General features: G+C 43.2%; 2 protein-coding genes across 3 annotated transcripts in view; one reads left to right on the forward strand and one right to left on the reverse strand.

Moving 5' to 3' along the window:
- Window positions 1–70: 70 nt before the first annotated feature.
- On the reverse strand, window positions 71–1,081 carry Tcs5 (TP53 regulating kinase). The gene has a single exon (XM_075877524.1). The coding sequence runs from the start codon at window positions 896–898 to the stop codon at window positions 215–217; it is 684 nt and encodes a 227-aa protein (XP_075733639.1). The 5' UTR covers window positions 899–1,081; the 3' UTR covers window positions 71–214.
- A 718-nt stretch (window positions 1,082–1,799) lies between these two features.
- The window catches only part of shrb (charged multivesicular body protein shrub), a 39,415-nt gene continuing 23,799 nt past the window's right edge, over window positions 1,800–17,415 (forward strand). For both annotated transcript variants that reach the window (XM_075877525.1, XM_075877526.1), the window contains exons 1-4: window positions 1,800–2,122; window positions 5,492–5,669; window positions 11,716–11,830; window positions 13,261–13,384. In XM_075877525.1, coding sequence (XP_075733640.1) covers window positions 1,939–2,122; window positions 5,492–5,669; window positions 11,716–11,830; window positions 13,261–13,384 — 601 coding nt within the window. In that variant the 5' untranslated portion in view covers window positions 1,800–1,938. The remainder of the gene's footprint in view (window positions 2,123–5,491; window positions 5,670–11,715; window positions 11,831–13,260; window positions 13,385–17,415) is intronic.

The following is a 17,415-nucleotide window of genomic DNA, read 5'->3' on the forward strand; positions in this document are numbered from 1 at the left end:
ATAAAAAAATGTTCCCTGTTCAAGCACTCACATAATGCTCATTGTAGTTTATCAAATCAAAGAGCTTGGCTTCTAGCTTTTCCCACAACAGTTGGAAGCTGTTTTATTCATCACAGTTTTTAACACACTAGGTGCATCGTAATGCACACATAGGAAGCAGGCGAAAAGTATTTATCTTTACTGGCACAGCTTCTTCTTGCAAGCCTGTTTGCGTTCAACCAATCATGATCCTTTTTCTACCACGCTGCTTCACTTCCTCGAACTTTTTCCTGACGTTCGCTGCGTTTTCCGGGTAGATTCTTGAGTAGCTGTCCAGAAGTCTTGGGAAAAAGCCTTCGATTCCAGGGTGAGAACCCAGGAATGCCCTTTCTAGAACGTACAAGTCGACACCCTTGTCTTCAACTGCCTCGCTAATAGAACTCAAGCCGAAATCGATCACATAAATTAAAGGTGATTCCGCTTCGCGACGCTGTACCATCAAGTTGGAAGTGGTGAGGTCGCCGTGGATGATGTGACTTTTATGCATTAGTGCAACAACTTCGCCGATCTTGTCCATGAGAAACTGCAAGGTTTCCGCGCGGTACGACGGTTCTTCTATTACCAGAGAAACGATTTTCTCGCGGACTGTCACGGCATTTTCGATGAGTCCGGTCACAATGATTCGCGACGTCAAGTCAATAAAGTAGACGGGCGGCACTGGCACACCAACACTTCTCGCCTTTCGCAGAGCGCGGGCTTCAGCTCGCATGCGCTCAAGGGTGAGGAGTCTGTCCAAGTTGGGGTGCTTGTATTTCTTTTCAAACCTCTCCTTGTAAATAGCGGGCTTTCCAAAATATGTGCCTTTATAGACCTTTGCTTCTGCACCTTGCGTAAACAGAACTGCGTCGAACGCATCCATTACGACAGCAACGCAAAATGAACAGATAAGTGACCACTCGGATAGTCGCGAACGCTTTATAAAGTCGTAAACCGAAGACTCAACGACCCGCACGTGCTTGCACTACGCTGTACTTGCGCTACGCTGACACACTTTTCGTGGCTGCCTCCAATTCATGCTGCCTCCCGCCACCCGGGTGTAAGCACGCTTTTATGGTGGCTTCTGTGCCTGCCGAATGAGCGCGAAACGCCAGTCATCTATGGCGGCGCTGCCTACGTAGGAGTAAGGGTCTTTGTACTTGGCCTTTGAGATCGGCAATTTTGACGTTTGCTACTAATTTTAGAGGATACCTTGTATTAGAAAATTTGCTTGCTAAATGACAATGTGACATAAATTATAATTACGTTTACGCCTTTTTAAAGCTTTTTAACGTGTTTTTGTTGCATATAAGCTCCAAAAAACGTAAAAACTTATTTGTAGACACCCCTACTTGAGTGGCGCTACCACCGTAGTTTCGACGACCGCCGCTTTCCAAGTGACCGCTGATAATCCGGCAGGCACAAGAAATCTAGGAGGCGTTGCTTTAAGAAAAAGCTGACGGCTAGATCAACGTGCGACGAATGTGACGCTGAAGAAAAATAAATTGATGAAAAACCTTGCACATAGGTGTTATTTAAGCTATAAATCAATTGTATATTTTTTGCAGACGTTTTTTAAAAATATAGTGCTTAATACATTAGAGTTGATTGTGCCTGGTACTGTTTACTAAATGAAATTTCAGTCATAACCACAAATAGACTGTTATAATGTATTAATAAAGCATGTATATGTAAACGTTTTACATTTACGTCATAATTTTTTGTGGTGACGAAATCTCATTGTATACGATACTATGGCTAATGTACCGGCTGCAATTTTTAGGTGTAGCATAGGCAGAGTCCTTGGGCGAGTCGAGTGCCTCTGAGAGACTTCGGGTTTCGCTAAAGCTGTCGATTATTTCTCTGTAGTAATAACGTGTCACCACTTCCATCCCCGAGCAGAGGAGCTGCACTAATCCCACAATGAGTTTCTTCGCGAAATTGTTCGGTGGAGGAAAAGCTGGCGAGAAAGCGCCTTCGCCAGGCGAGGCGATTCAAAGGTTGCGCGAGATCGAAGAAATGCTCAATAAGAAACAGGATTTTCTTGAGTCGAAAGTCAAATTAGAGCTAGAAGCTGCCAAAAAGCATGGAACGAAGAATAAGCGAGGTAAGTAAAGTGTTGCTTAATCGGTTATTTCGTATTGGCTCGACATGGGGGGTACCGCTGGTGTTGTGTCATCGCGTTGTCAAGATGCTTGGGACGCAGTTGCCGCCCGCCGCTGTGTCATTGCGTACTTCGTAGCGTTTATGTTAGATAATAAGCCTAAGAATACGAACGACCAGCTGTAGTTTTCGTGTGGCTGAGCGTTGCATGGTTGAGCGCCTCTCATGCGTCCGGTAACGGTGCATTTCAAGCTACACATGACTCACGACCTTTGATACGGAAACAGGTTCATGCGATCAGCGGTGGTCCTACGTGTACGGAAGGGGTTGCCTGCACGGGAAGGGGCTCTTGTGGAGCGAGTTATTTTTATTGCTAACGGCTAATCAGTGTCGTCTCCTCATGTTGAGCTTACAGCTGTTACTTTGGGCGAAGCCGTATGAAAGGTGGAGCCGATGCAAAATGAGGTCACTCATCTGAGCGTTCCTCTCATTCATTTTGCTGAGGACACTGCAAATTGCGGGTTGGGTGAAAAAAAAATAAACATTAAGCGCTTCATTATTATGTGGACATTGTGGTGGTCAGCTGTCGTGTTTACGAACCAGGAGCGTTTAAACGAGGTATTAGGGTTTTTATACCATGTGAGCGGATCGTCGCTGTGATTTCTTTTTTATCTTAATAGCCCATGAAACTTTATACTTGGACAAGTGCGACCATATGTGAAACTAAGTCACTGTCGCCGCTTCTCGTTGAGCTAAACTCTGACGTAATAAGAAAAGACTCGTCACTGATAAGCGAGATTTTTTTGCAAGTTGTGAGTGGGAGCGCCACAGTAACGGCTGTCAACATGCTTAGTTTTTGATTACCCTAAAACTTCGAGCTGTCTTGCAAATATCATTTCCATGACAGCTCGAAAACTCCTCTTACCCCAAATTTATGTTATAGTTACAATTTTTGCCCATGTTTGATGCTGTGACATTAAGACATTTTACATAATTCATAACATCTGCTGCCGGAAGGCTGAGCATGTCACAAAATCATGAATCAAGCTGAATAAAAAAAAAAGCAAATCTATGTCAATTAACAAAAAGGCCAAGACAATAAAACATTGTATTGGTTAATAGCCTACTAGTGAACTTTGTATATTGAAAAACAACTGAAAACATGATTTGAATGGAAGAATGCTAGTACATTATCTCAATGAAAGTTCTTTTCAGTGAACACGGCCAATGTAATATATTTAGCCTTGTATGCAGCACTTGGTTAAAGCATATTACTGTATTTTCTTAATTTGGAGAAAAAGCTGGTTTTGATTTACTGCAGTGTGTGTAATTTAAAATGAGTTTTACACATACAAGTATAAAAATGCATTCAGAATATTTGGACCTATAGCGTATGTGACTTGGGGCTGGTCGAACATAGAAAATATATAAAAGTTAGCAATGTACATAACCATGAACAAGTTTTAGCTTATTAATTTAAATTTGCTGGGTGGGATGTGCTTACATGCACGTTCACTTGTTACTCCTTTCACAGGCACTCTGTTTTATGTTATGGCAACAAAAATTCTAATCGTGCATCATAGACTCTCTTTAAAAAAGGAGATTCAACTTAATTTTACTTGCTTGCCTGGAGATTGCATTTGGGAAGTTGTATTTGGTGTTTGTTAGTGGGAATTTGCAAGTTGTATTTAGTGAACTAAACACATAATTTTATAATTTATTTTAGAGCTATAAAAATAATGCAACATTTTAAAGTGTATTACTACTAGGGTAATGAGCAGAGAAGAATATTATTTTTTTACAGCATGAGTATGTAACTGTAATATAGGCATTGGGTTCTGCAAATTAGGTCCCATACCCCACAGCAGTAACCTAGGTGGGTATGAAATAGAGAAAAGTAAGTCCAACAAAGAACGAGGGAAATATTGCCAGGAACATGCCTTAGCATAGCAGCTTAAAGTCTGTCTTCTATAGGTGGTAAGGGGCACTAGTGCACATGTAGCCATAGCAATGGTTGCGTGCATGGTCGTCACTGTACGACTACAAGTTACTTGGCTGTGCATGTTTTGATATCTTTGCTCATGACACCAGACTGTCTATAGTCCAAGGTTGGGATCAGGCAAGGAGGTTCATTGGAAGAAATAAAACAGGCACTCGCCTTCTCCAAAGCAAAAACAAACATATATTGATTGTTTCGGGCTGTTATGGCCCACGGGTCCTTTGTTTGCAATGAAGAGCATGCAAAAGCATTATGCTGGGTGCTAGACTTCTGCATGGGAAACACATATTTTATTTTGTGAATGGACAATTTTACAAGCAGCAGTTTGGAACAGCGATGGGGGCTTCTGTTTCCGTAGCCTGTGGGAACATTGCTCTTGAAGCACTTCAACATTGCGTGCTTAGCTCATACAAGGTGGCTTCGACATTTTTTGTGTGATACGTTGATGACTGTGTGATCCATCGCCAAGACATAATGCCTCTCCTCAAGCTCTGGAACTCTTTTGTTGCAAGCATCCAGTTGGCTGGCAGTAATCTTTACCTGGCACTGCAAGCTCAGTAAATACTTACTGTAGACAGTGTCAATGCATTTTTTCCAATGCTAGTGGTTCTTAAAGATGGCTCCTAAGTATTTTAATCTATCAGCCCGGTCAAGAATTTAGTTTTTCAGAGTAATATTAAGGATGGTATTGCATAACATTTTCCCACTGAAGTGATATGCAGCGTCTTTAGTTTGCTCAGTGTTTGTCTAGTCTGCTTTTTATGAATCGTTTGCTTATTACCATTTAACTATATCTATAGTGTCATCTAATGGTAAAAGTAAGTCACTCACTTGAGTTAACATGGTGTTTTCAGAATACATTAAAGTGTTTGTAAACTTAAATGTAAGTGATGAGTCACTTATGTACAATGACAATGTAACTTTGCAATACACCACCTATTATGTAATTTAAAGTAGAGGGAAATTTCTTAATTACGTCCTTGTTCTCTATGCGAGTGAAAATAGCCCTAGGTGAATTGAGGCGAGTTTACAATATCAAAGGTTTGTAGCTTTTTAATTCTTTTGTGTGACAGATTGTATGGCATGCTTTTCTATATCAAAGTAAATTTGTGCTTATGCTTTGTGCTGAGCAGTGGTAGCAGATATTGTTTGTGTCATCAATAAGTGGAGAAGAATATTATTTCTATTTACTTCCACTCGCTTGAAGATGTTCTTTCTTTGGTAACTATAATAAGGATGTTAAGTATACATCCTATTTTGATTTTTTCTGAAATTTCTTGTGTTTGAATATTTAAGTAGAATGTAGGGCTGGTGCTAGACATTCAGAAATGTGCTTTACGCACTGTGCAAATGGGTCCTGTTGTGTTTCTTCAGCTGCCCTGGCTGCTTTGAAGCGGAAGCGTAGGTATGAAAAGCAGCTTACCCAGATCGATGGCACACTCACCACTATCGAGTATCAGCGAGAGGCGCTTGAAAATGCCAACACCAATACAGAAGTTCTCAAGATTATGTCCCTTGCTGCAAAGGCCCTCAAGAATGCCCATGAGAACATGTGAGTTGGTCATAAGCAACATTTCATCATTTTTTCAATTCCTATTGACATAATTTTGCTCATTAAACTGGTTGACCTTTTAGTTCTGTAAGTTATACAGGCAAAGAGACAGCATAGATATTTTATTTGGGAGCGTGTAGATCCACAAAATTGGCTCACTTTGCCCCAGGGATTTATGGGACATTTCAAACCTTGACAATTCAAAATGAAAGATCATCATCATCATCATCTGACTATGTCACTGCAGGACAAAGGCTTCTCCCACGTTCCGCCAGTCAACTCGCTCCTGTGCTTGCTGGTGCCAATATATACCCGCCAACTTCTTAAAGAAGCACTGACATCAAATTTACTCATGTCCAGATTTTTGTGTCAACGAGAAGCTATCAATCCCTTAGTAGCGATTCGCAACCTAAAAGGCATCTGAGGTACGATTGAATATCAGTAATATTGATTTATATATCCACTATCAAATGTGGTTCAAAATGGGTCGAAAGCCCGCCAAATTGTAGCGCTGTCAGCGCTACCTTGCAGCCATGTCGAGGCCGCTACACTGCTGGTGCTGCTTTCACAAAAAATGGTGACGTTACCAACACTGGCATTTCGTCTGCTAGGAGTGCACGTGCAGTCAGTCCAGCTGTGTCTCTGATGATGTAGACTAAAACCCCTCCATGCGTTTTCCCCTGGCTAGGTTAAGTAGTGCCAACTCGTTCTTTTCCTCTCCCTTTAGCCCCGGCCTCAAGAAGGGGCCTTGTACTGCCAGTGAAACCCAACTCGTTCGCCAACACAGGATTTACCCTGGAGCAGCTCAGTACAAAGTGAAGCGAGCAAATGCGGCTGTTCTTCTTAGGCGTCCAGTCCCTCTGTCCATCGGCACTTATGAAGCCAACCCACTGGCTGCGTAGAGGTTCGTGGCGTGGAAAGGCATGAAACGCCACGCAATTCCCGTTTTTTCTGTGCCTCGACGTGCAGCTTCTCACTGCGCAGTGGTTCCCCGAGATTCTGGCACGTAGTGTCACTCTGAATGATCATATTCACGCTGTGGAGCACACACTGAATCGTTGATGCAACATGATGAATCGCACGTACGCTTCAACACAGCAAGGAGAGCCATTAGTGAGAGCATGGCCGGGAGTCAGCTCCAAACACAGATCGTCGATGTCATTGTTACTAGCATATTGTCACTCAGGATGGTATTTGTGGAATGTATCGCACCGAACATATAGCACTAGTGTCGATGTCGCAAGGCAGTCTATTTTTCGTTTTTTCTCCTTAGCTTTGCTACGCTGCTTGACATCGAATTAAAGTAACTTCCACACGACGGATGCCATTCAAATTTGACCAAAAAGGCCTATGTATACCAAGCGATCGAATGATGGGCACATCTCAATCTTGAAATTTGATGTCAGTGCTCTTTTTATCTCATTTGCCCATCTAACCTTCTGTCTCCCCCTAAACCCCCTTGCCTTCTCTGGGAATCCAGTTAGTTATCCTTAATGACCAGCGATTATCCTGTCTACACGCTACATGCCCAGTTCATACACATTTTTTTCTTCTTGATTTCAAATATGATATCCTTAACCCCGGTTTGTTCCCTAATCCACTCTGCTCTCTTCTTGTCTCTTAAGGTTACACCTAATTTCCGATGGAGGCGGAAATGTTGTAGGCCCGTGTGCTCAGATTTGGGTGCACGTTAAAGAACCCCAGGTGGTCAAAATTTCCGGAGCCCTCCACTACGGCGTCTCTCATAATCATATCGTGGTTTTGGGACGTTAAACCCCACATATCAATCAAGGTTACACCTACCATTTTCCTTTCCATTGCTCGCTGCGTCGTCCTCAATTTAAGCTGAACCCTCTTTGTAAGACTCCAGGTTTCTGCTTCGTAGCTAAGTACCTGCAAGATGCAGCTCTTATATATCTTCCTCTTGAGAGATTGTGGCAATCTACCTGTCATAATTTGAGAGTGCTTGCCAGATGTGCTCCACCCCATTTTTATTCTTCTAGTTACTTCAATCTCGTGGTTCAGCTGGTTAGGTATTACTTGTCTTAAGTAGATATAGTTTTTTACAACTTAAAGTGCACTATTTTCATCTCGAAGCGCTGTTTTCTTTCGAGGTAGTTGTACATTACTTTCGTTTTCTGCAGATTAATTTTAAGACCTATCTTTCTGCTCGTCTTGTCTAACTCTGTAATCGTTAGTTGCAATTCGTCCCCCGAGTTAGTCTGCAATCCAATGTCATGAAGCGCAGGTTACTAAGGTACTCTCCATTAACTGTTATCCCTAACTGTTCCCATTCTAGGCCTCTGAAAACCTTCTGTGAGCATGCGGTAAATAGCATTGGGGAGATAGTATCCCCCTGCCTTACACCCTTCTCGCTCGTTATTCTGTTGCTTTCTTTATGAAACACTGTGGTAGCAGTTGATCTCCTATAGATTTCTTTCAGGATGTTTATATATGCTTCATCGACGCCCTGATTCTACACTGTCTGTATGACTGCTGATATTTCTACTGAATCATATGCTCTCTCGTAATCTATGAAAGCTATGTGTAGTGGTTGGCTATATTCTGAGCATTTCTCTATTACCTGATTGATAGTAGGAATGTGGTCGATTGTTGAGTAGCCTGTTCGAAATCCTGCTTGTTCTTTTGGTTGATTGAATTCTAATGTTGTCTTAATTCTGCTAGCAATTATCTTTGTAAATAGCTTGTATACTACGAAGAGCAAGCTGATCGGCCTGTAATTCTTCAGGTTCCTGTCATCTCCTTATGTATTAAGATGATGAGATGAAAGATACTTGTTACTGAACCATGATTGGTGCCAGTGAGGGGCAAACGTCTCCTCAAAATTCATGTCTGCTTCTCCTTTGCCCCCCTAAGGACAAACATATGTAAAACACAATGCATAAGATTCTTCTCTTTGTGGCCCCTTGGAAGAAACCAGTTTTTGTGGGTGCTTCCCCTTCCACCCCTTGATTTTATGATTTTTCCAAATAGGCTGATCTCTTTTTCCTTGCAATGGCACACATATTGATTGTTTCCTGCTGTTTTTCATTAGTTGGGGCCATCTCTCTTATGCAAGTAGGCCCAAGGCAACTTTGAATGAAATGCAAAGGTGTAGTTGCATTGTGATTGCTAAGTGAAATAAACATTTTGTTTTTTGGGAAACCTGATACTGCAAAGGTTGACCGTTAAGGTTGATTTTTGTCTGTTGCGATATCATCTGGTAAAAATGACACCATCACATCCTTAGCTTCGTGGTCCAAATCCCACACTGTTGCTGAGCTGAAGGTAGGGATCACTCGGGCTTGGTTGGCTGCCATGTTTATTTTGAGCTTAGGAAGTGTATATGGATTTCAGGAAATAACTTCTTATGATTACAGCCCACTTAAAGAGGCAGTTTTTCTTTGTTAAAGGAGTACTGATGCGAAAGTTTTCAGTCGTCATTTTTCTGTATCAAATGAAAGGCCAAGCAAGAGTCTAGCAAATGTACTGCGAAAAATGAGTACACCCTAAAGGCGTAATTACAGTATATTTTTTAAAGGGGCATTCTATTGTTTTTTTTTGTCAAATGATCGGTTAAGCCCCCGTGAGCATAGACAATGTACCGGTAAATGTGAGTGCACCCTGAAAAATTAATTACATCATCCTTTTAAAAGCTAGTTTCGGTTCCTACTGTATCCTGACGTCACGACATGTAGAGTTACTGTATATGCTTCCTAAGGAAGCAGAGTTATGCATAGGTCCACCATTATGTTCCACCGCTGTGCATTGAAGCCACTCGTCGCGTGCGCAGGAAAAAAATATTGCGCGATGTTCCGGTGTGGGCAGCGTGCCGCAGATTTACTGTATGAGCAGTGCCACAAGGTAGTAGTATGTGCTTGCGCAACTTTTCGTGATGTATCCTCGGCTAGGAGTCTCTTCGTTCGTCTGCTTCATCTCGTCGCCTGCGCGACGCACGTGTGGCAACTGTCACGGCAAAAGGGCACAACGTTGGGATAGCATAACTTTTAAGGCGCAGATTTGTCGACAATTCAAACTCAGTCAGCAACTGCATGTTGCACTTCTACGTGTCTGGAGGGAAGGTCAGTAAACAGAGTAAACTCTGCTTGGTTGGTGTTCAGTCTCCGCCTCGGCCACGTCGCACAGTCGACTCACACTTGCCTCAGCAATGGATCGGACGGGAATCAGTGGAACTTGCATCTATTGTCTCCCGTTTCACTTAGGCAAGTCCTCACAGGGCGAAATATTGGCCCCATCACGACAAATTCGAAATCAAATGATTTCTTTGCCCTCCGATAAGTATATATATTGTACTCACGTGCATGAACACTATTCCAGACTTTGCTAGCTCGCTTCACTTGTACGCTGAACGACTGTATCTGCATGAGTGCAGGGCGCGAGATGATTGTGAAGGTGACGCGCAAGTACCATTCTTTGTGTTTCGGTGCTTGACGTCATCACAACTAGCCAGACTTCTGCGTGAAGTCACCAGGATTAGTATTGTAGCCTGACGTCAAGTTAGTGCCGATGTCGGTAGGTGCGCTGTGAGAAAATTTACTTTAATATCGAAATAAAATATGTTATCAACATTTGCTGAGCGTCACACTTGCTCAGAACTGTCTCTGTATACAGGAGATTTGTATGGCAGAGTAAACTTGCCTTTGAAAAAAGGTCTCAGTACTCCTTTAAAACCTAGTTTCGAATCCTACTGTTCACTGACATTCCAACACAGCTTGAGCTCCTCCTCCTCACATGCTTGCGCAAGACGTCCTGACGTTTTCCGCTTCATGGTTCTATTGGTGACATAGAAGCGGCCATTTTGAATGTTTTAATGATGTACAAGCGGCTATTTTGGAAGTTTTCATGCCGGACATCATCACAACTAGCCCAACTGCTTGCTGTGTGAAGTCACCAGAACTGGTACTGTAGCCGGACATCAAGCTAGTGCCGATGTCTGTAAGTGCACCTGAGGGAAAAATTATTTAATGGTCATCTTGAATATTTTAATGATGTACAAGCGGCTATATTGGAAGTTTTGGTGCTGGACATCATCAAAACTAGCCTGACTAGTGCAGGAAGTCACCAGAATTATTACTGTAGCCTGACATCAAGCTAGGGCCGATGTCTGTTAGTGCACCAGAGGGAAAAATTACTTAATATCAAAATAAAATATTTTATCAGTATTTGCTGAGCTTCACACTTGCTCTATATACATACGGGGGATTTGTATGGCTGAGTAAACTTGGCACCAAAAAATGGTGCCAAGTGGCAAAGGGTGCCTTTATGTGTAAAATATTCCTATTATGTAAAATATAGCTGAATCTTGCGCTAAAGAATCCTGATTGAAGGAAAGTCTCTAAATAAAAAGAAAATACTTTTTTCGCTTCATGCTTCTATTTAAAGGCTCATAATATTGCCTCGATTAATTAAATACTTTTGTAATGCAGTTTTAATACAATGGAAACATTTGCAATTTAGAAAGCTAATGAATATATTGCACAGACATTTAAACACGGTGTTGTATGCTCAAGCAGATAAGGGGAAAAGAAGGAGAGAGAAACATTACTTAGACCCTCTTTGGTTCCCCAGTAGATCATGACATGTGCTATTTCGACATCTAGAGTGATATTTCAACTTCCACAATGATGTTTTGGGGTTTCAAACATACGGACTGTGTGAAAACCAATCAAGACAGCTCCTGTCCTCGTCCGCTGTCACTCGGTCCTTGGCTTGTGTTATGCTCTAGACGCTGACATACAATATCAACCTGTCAAACTTGTGTGATTTCAAGACAATTATTATTTTATTGTAGTTGTGGTAGTAGTGTGTGCAAAAGTAAGTGCTCATACTGCCGGGCATCGCTTCTAAAATCGCTTGTAATATTACATGTGCAGCTATGAAATAATTAGAGGATTTGGAACTTTTGGGTGTGCACAACTTTTATGCTACTGAAACCTCTTAATCACAGTATGACTCTTACATAAAGGTTCAGCTGTAGTTATATCACACTGACATGCATTTTTTAAAATTTTATTTCCTTTCTCAGGGATGTTGACAAGGTGCATGACCTTATGGATGAAGTACAGGAGCAGCAGGAGATTGCCAATGAAATTTCAGAGGCCATATCTAACCCTGTTGCATTTGGCACAGATGTGGATGAGGTAAGTAGGGATGACCATTGTTTCATGAAAACTATAGCTTCACTATAAAAGTATATCTTTGACAGACAGGAATTAAGATGTTGCTTGAGTGACACATTCAAAGGTATATGAGGCTCAATTACACTCGAACTCGGCGTGACTATTTTGCGCAGTCCACCAGGGTATACTACATGAAATCAAAGATCACTGGACACGCATTGATTTGTCAAGTAGGCGTACCACATTTCGCAAAGGTTTGTCTTAAAATATGGGTAAACCGAGTAGATTGGTGCATATTTACGCAGAAAATTCAGCATAAAAGTAGATGACAGAGAAAAAAATGAATAATGCAGCACTCCTTTACGCCTTAATGTATGTTGTGTTCTTTAAAGTGCACTGTCGTCGCACTGTGCCCAGGCCTCTACCATCTTGCCTCCATCGAAATGTGACCACTGCAGTTGGGATCAAACCCATGACCTTTGCGTCAGCAGCTGAGTGCCATAACCACTGCTCCGCTGCGGCAAACCAGTGTCTACATATCAGTAAAAATTGTGGACATTGTTGTCTGAAGTGCTATGGACTTCACATACTAAGTTTCAAAAATTTTGTTGAGCAAATGTGGCCAAAATACGAAAAATACATCTTAAAAAATTGGGACGTCGTGCACAGAGATGTCGGGGCAATATTCAGAAACTAAACTTTAGCCTGTATTTTCTCTTCTAATAATGAACATATGATTGTGAAATTGATGTCATTAGAGCTTTCAGAGTACCATTCATTAATCTAAACAGAATCATTGTTTCACTTTAGTGTCCCTTTCAGAGGGTGTTAGACCCCCCCTCCACCTTGGCTCTTAAAAAAATTTCTGGCTGCACAGCTGCTGTGCTAAATTGTCTGTGTGCAGTGCTTGTGTAATATTATTGGGAACATAGTTATAGCTGGACTGTGAGAAAAAAAAATTCCAAGTGCATCTTACGTGTTATGCTCAGTTTTACATGAAATTGTGGTCTATGAATGGTCAGATTACCTCTCCGCACTGCAGTAAATGGGCGAGAGTCTTCAGTTGCTCTTGACAAGTTTCGGGAAAAAAAGGAAAATCAAAATGCTTTGCGTTTTTAGCTACAATTTACATTCAGTTTTTTTTTTAGATTGATCAGTAGTCATAGTACTTTCAGAAGAATTTACATCATTGTGCAGCACTTGTGCATCCATTCATGAAGTGTGGTCTTGTTATTTAGATGATTTAATTTTACAAAGAAAGATATAGTATTCTCTAAAAAGGTTTAAACTTCTTTTAGCTTATTAAAAGTAAATTCTATGTAAGGAGTTTCGAAGCTTTGGCTCAAGAACAAGCACTAAGTATTTGGGCTTGTGCAATTGGATCGTACTTTGTTGATTATTTATGTTCTTTGGTTGACTTGCCTGATTTCTGTAATTTTTGATTTGTGTAGGATGAATTGCTTGAGGAACTGGAGACCCTAGAGCAACAGGAACTTGATCAGAAACTCATTAATGTGGCTGGACCAGCTGCTGAGGACCTTCCCGAGGTTCCTACTGCAGAACCTGCCAAAGCTCGTGAGTTGTTTCTGTCATAATTTTTTGTTTATCACTATGATGTTTTAAGCTTGGCATTGCAAATGACATGCTAAATATTTTGACTGACATTATGCAATTTTTTATGCTGTAGAACTTTGCTTTGAAAAACGTTGTTGAGTCCCAAGAGAGACAACTCTTCAGATTAATTAGTGAGATACACAACCTAATCAACTCAATATCTATGGCAAATATTGCCAAGAACATACTTAAAGGGATGGTGCATTCTTGTGCATCTTTTGCTGCAAGTGTTTTTTATAGCTTCAGGAGACATGATACATGCACAAAGATTACTTTATTCTCGGTGAATAAATTACTGTTGCCTTTTTTATAGGGACAATACTCGCTTTCGGTTTCTGTGCGCCGAAATGAACTGTGATGTGGCAGCGGGGGTGGCTTGGTCACGAGACCACACAAGAATGTGACACACATCACGCTGTTAATCATCTGCTCTCTCACAAACGTGTCACACAAGCACCTGCAAGACAAACAAATGTACAGCAGCTGCGATGGTTTGACTATATGTATGTAGCAGAGGTCTCCAGCGGTTCCTCACCTCACTACAATAGGCGTACCATGGGTGGGGTAAAAGGGCAGCCACTCTTGTACAGTGAAAGCTCGTTAATTCACACCTCATTAATTCGAAATTTTGGATAATTCGAAATGGTCGCCGCAGTCTGGTCCGTAGTGCATAGGAGACCATGTGTAAAATGATTCGTTAATTCGAACAGGAATTGCTGCCTCTACGGATAATTCGAAGCGCGCGCCGCCGAGCGTCATCATCGTCAAACACTAGTGGAAGCTTTTACGGTCGAACGATAGGTGGCACGACCAGTTTTTTCAAGCTTCAAGTGGCCTCCGAGCAAAGGGCGAGCAAAGTATGGCCTCCAAAACCCAGGGAGCAATTTTTTTTTTTCGTAGCCCTCCCGCTATCTCAACGCCTGGCGCCACTTGTACGCGGGACCCACGGGACGCTGAGGAGTCGGCGGAGTAGTCCTAGCAGTCCTAGGCCGCTCCCGGCAGCGTCACTTTGTTCCTCGAGCACGTTGTTCGTTCATGAATGATTTTGTGCGCGGGCGACAGGAAGGTCTTCGGCATTGCGCTGCTCACTGCCATGCACATGTTGGTGCGCGCATGGGAACAGGTGACCGCGACCACAATCGCAAACTGTTTCCGCCACAGTGGATTTGCAGCTGGAAGTGCGCTGGGTAGTTGTGACGTCGACGTGGATGGGGCTGAGGAGCTCATGCTAGTGGCATTGCGCGAAACTCTTAGGGGCGTACGTTTTGCCGATTATGTTGAAGTTGACACCGGTGCATCGGTGTGTGGTGCCCTGACTGATGAGGATATTATCGCTCAAGTAGCCGGTGCGCAGCCTGATGCTGAAGAGCCAGAAGGTGAGGAAGACGAAAATGACGAAGCGCCTGTGCGCCCATCAGCTTCTGCGGTGATGGAGGCACTTAATGCGGCGCGTCTCTTCTTCAGCTTTGAAGAGGGTGAAGAGGATTCCCTGCGCCGCGTCCGCGCGCTGGAACAGGGAGCCGCAGCTGTGGCATTCAGAGAAAAGAAGCAGATAGTCATCACCGACTTTTTTGGCCAATAAATATTTTTCGTGCACCCACCCCCGAAATCCACCCATTTTTGCTCACTTTCATTATTTCGAATTTTCTTTAATTCGAAATTGCTCAGCGTTCCCGTGGAATTCGAATTAACGAGCTTTTACTGTAGTCACCTACGAGGGGGGTGCAAACACAGCCTCACGCGACATAGTAGGGACAGGGTTCTGCGACTGGGAGAGGGGGGGGGGGCAAAGTCATTTTCATACATTGGCATAATAGGGAGGGGGTGCGCTGCGACAAACATTTGTCCCCCTGAATGGGAAACCTGCTCCCGCCTACAATCACTACAGATCTGGTGTGACGTCACTGCAACTTTCGTTGGCCTTCTTAGAAAGCTATGACAGTTCTGGACGCGCTTGTGATGGATTTCGGTTGGGAGAATGAGCATTTAGGTACACTTTGGAGGTGAATTAAAATATATTCTAAACGTTTGCCGTATTTGGTCATTCGTGTGGAGTGTCCTAGCGTACAGTGGAATCCCGCAAGAGGCTTGTTTTAGCCTCGAAACTTGGTGGCACCACCCCTTTCAAGTCACCTCTAAAAAGTGTGGTAACCTAGCACAAAACATAGCGCCTCCACAAATGGACATCAACTTCTCTTGAATGTAAACAAACTAGAACCATCTGTCATGAATGTCTGATTCTCTGGAATCGTCGTGTAGCCTTTGTTGTCTCTGAATGAAGAAGAGGAGGACAACGTTGGAGGTGAGGACACGGAAAAGTATGCAAGGGCAGAAAACAAACGACAGTCAAACCCCGCTACAACGAAACTGATGGGGTGCGGAAGAAGTTTTGTTGAAGCGAAAATTTCATTGTAGTGAAGTAGAAAAAATATAGCTGATCTGAGCTAGCAAAAAGAAACATTTATTCTCAAAATTAAAAAAAAAATATTTGCTGCTTCCTATTCTTTACGAGCAACGTCACGATGGGATTCTCACCCATGCTTAGCGAGGCCATGGTGAAAAGCACGCTAAAACAACGCCTACATCTGCTTTCGTGAAAGAACCAAACAGTTGCGTTAACACATTAACACCAGCAGCTGTTGGCCGTCGAAGTGTATCCGACAACTCCGAGACGGAGGCAGGTTATTGTGGAGCGGTGACTTTTGCCTTATTCAGTTATCCCACTCCTGAGCCAACTGTGCCAAAGTGCGCCAAATCAGATTTACTGCACTGTCCTGATAGTATCAACGAAAATTGCGTCTAACTGCTCCAAAATCAGATTTGGGAGTGTCTATCACCAGCAATAGCCACGCCGGCGCGTCAAAAGATGTGAATCTTGTTCTCGGGGCCACCAAAGTCACTATCGTGAGCCTAGAATTATTCCTCTGAAGTAACGGCGGTCACGCGTGCATCCTAAGTACAGTTGACGTCCGATTTCCCGGACGCCCGAAATTCGAGACATGCCCAATTTTACGAACTCATCTGTGGCACCGTCAAGTTCCCCATAGAGTCAATGTATTAAAAAGTCCGAAATTCTGGACGCTTATAGCCTTCCGCATCCGATTTCCCGGACTTTTTACTGTTAACCGCCGACCCTAAGTTGCCACTGATGCCACCATTTTGGTTGTTTTCATAGCCTCGAACCCGCCATACTCGCATCGCATGTATGGCCAGCAGCACCGCCGCATTACGCCGCCGCTGCCGTAACCTCGAAACCGCACGTGTCAATTCGTTGCCAGCCATAGCTTAGCAGCTTAGCCAAGCCAAACCTCATTGTGTTCGTTCACGTGTTTTGTCAGCTCTGTGGTCGTGTCTGCGGTTGATCATTTGCTGCTGCACGCTATCTTCAGTGACCACGTTTCCCGACCTTCAGCATCCACCGAGTTCCTAGCTGTTTCGTGCTGCGCTTTTCGTCGAGAGTATTTGCCGTTTACAGCGATGGCACCAACTGCTCTTTCGTCTTCATCCGCGCCTTTGAAGCACACAGAGCCCCCTTGTAGGCTCACGAAAAGAAAGCCGCCATCATTGAACAGGTTCAACGCGGTCGTAGGCAGAGGTAGGGAGGGAGTTACGAATTTTGAAGCAAACTGTTTCGGACTTCATCAAAAACAAGGCGAAGATCTTGAAAGTAGCTGCCAAACGAACCGGGGCTGCAAAGAATGCAAGCCTGGGTGTTTACCCGAAGCTCTAGGAAGCGCTCGTCGTGTGGCTCAGTGCCATGATCGCAAAGAAAATCTCTGTGTCAGGTGACATCCTGAAGCAGAGGGCGGACATTTTCGTGTTTTGGATGGGCGCGAAGGACTTCCAGTTCAGCGATGGATGGCTTTGCAATTTAAAGAGCCGCAATGACTTGGAAGTTCAAGCAGGTGGGGGGGGGGGGGGGAACGGTGCCGTCGGCGATTCCATTGTCACTAATTATCGGGATGGAAAGCTGCAGTGCTTGCTTCAACAGT

Source organism: Rhipicephalus microplus, chromosome X (assembly GCF_043290135.1).
Source record: "Rhipicephalus microplus isolate Deutch F79 chromosome X, USDA_Rmic, whole genome shotgun sequence".
NCBI lineage: Eukaryota > Metazoa > Arthropoda > Arachnida > Ixodida > Ixodidae > Rhipicephalus > Rhipicephalus microplus.

Coding starts and splice junctions, on each gene's coding strand:
- Tcs5 (XM_075877524.1), bottom strand. CDS start 898: ATGGATGCGTTCGACGCAGTTCTGTTTACGCAAGGTGCAGAAGCAAAG.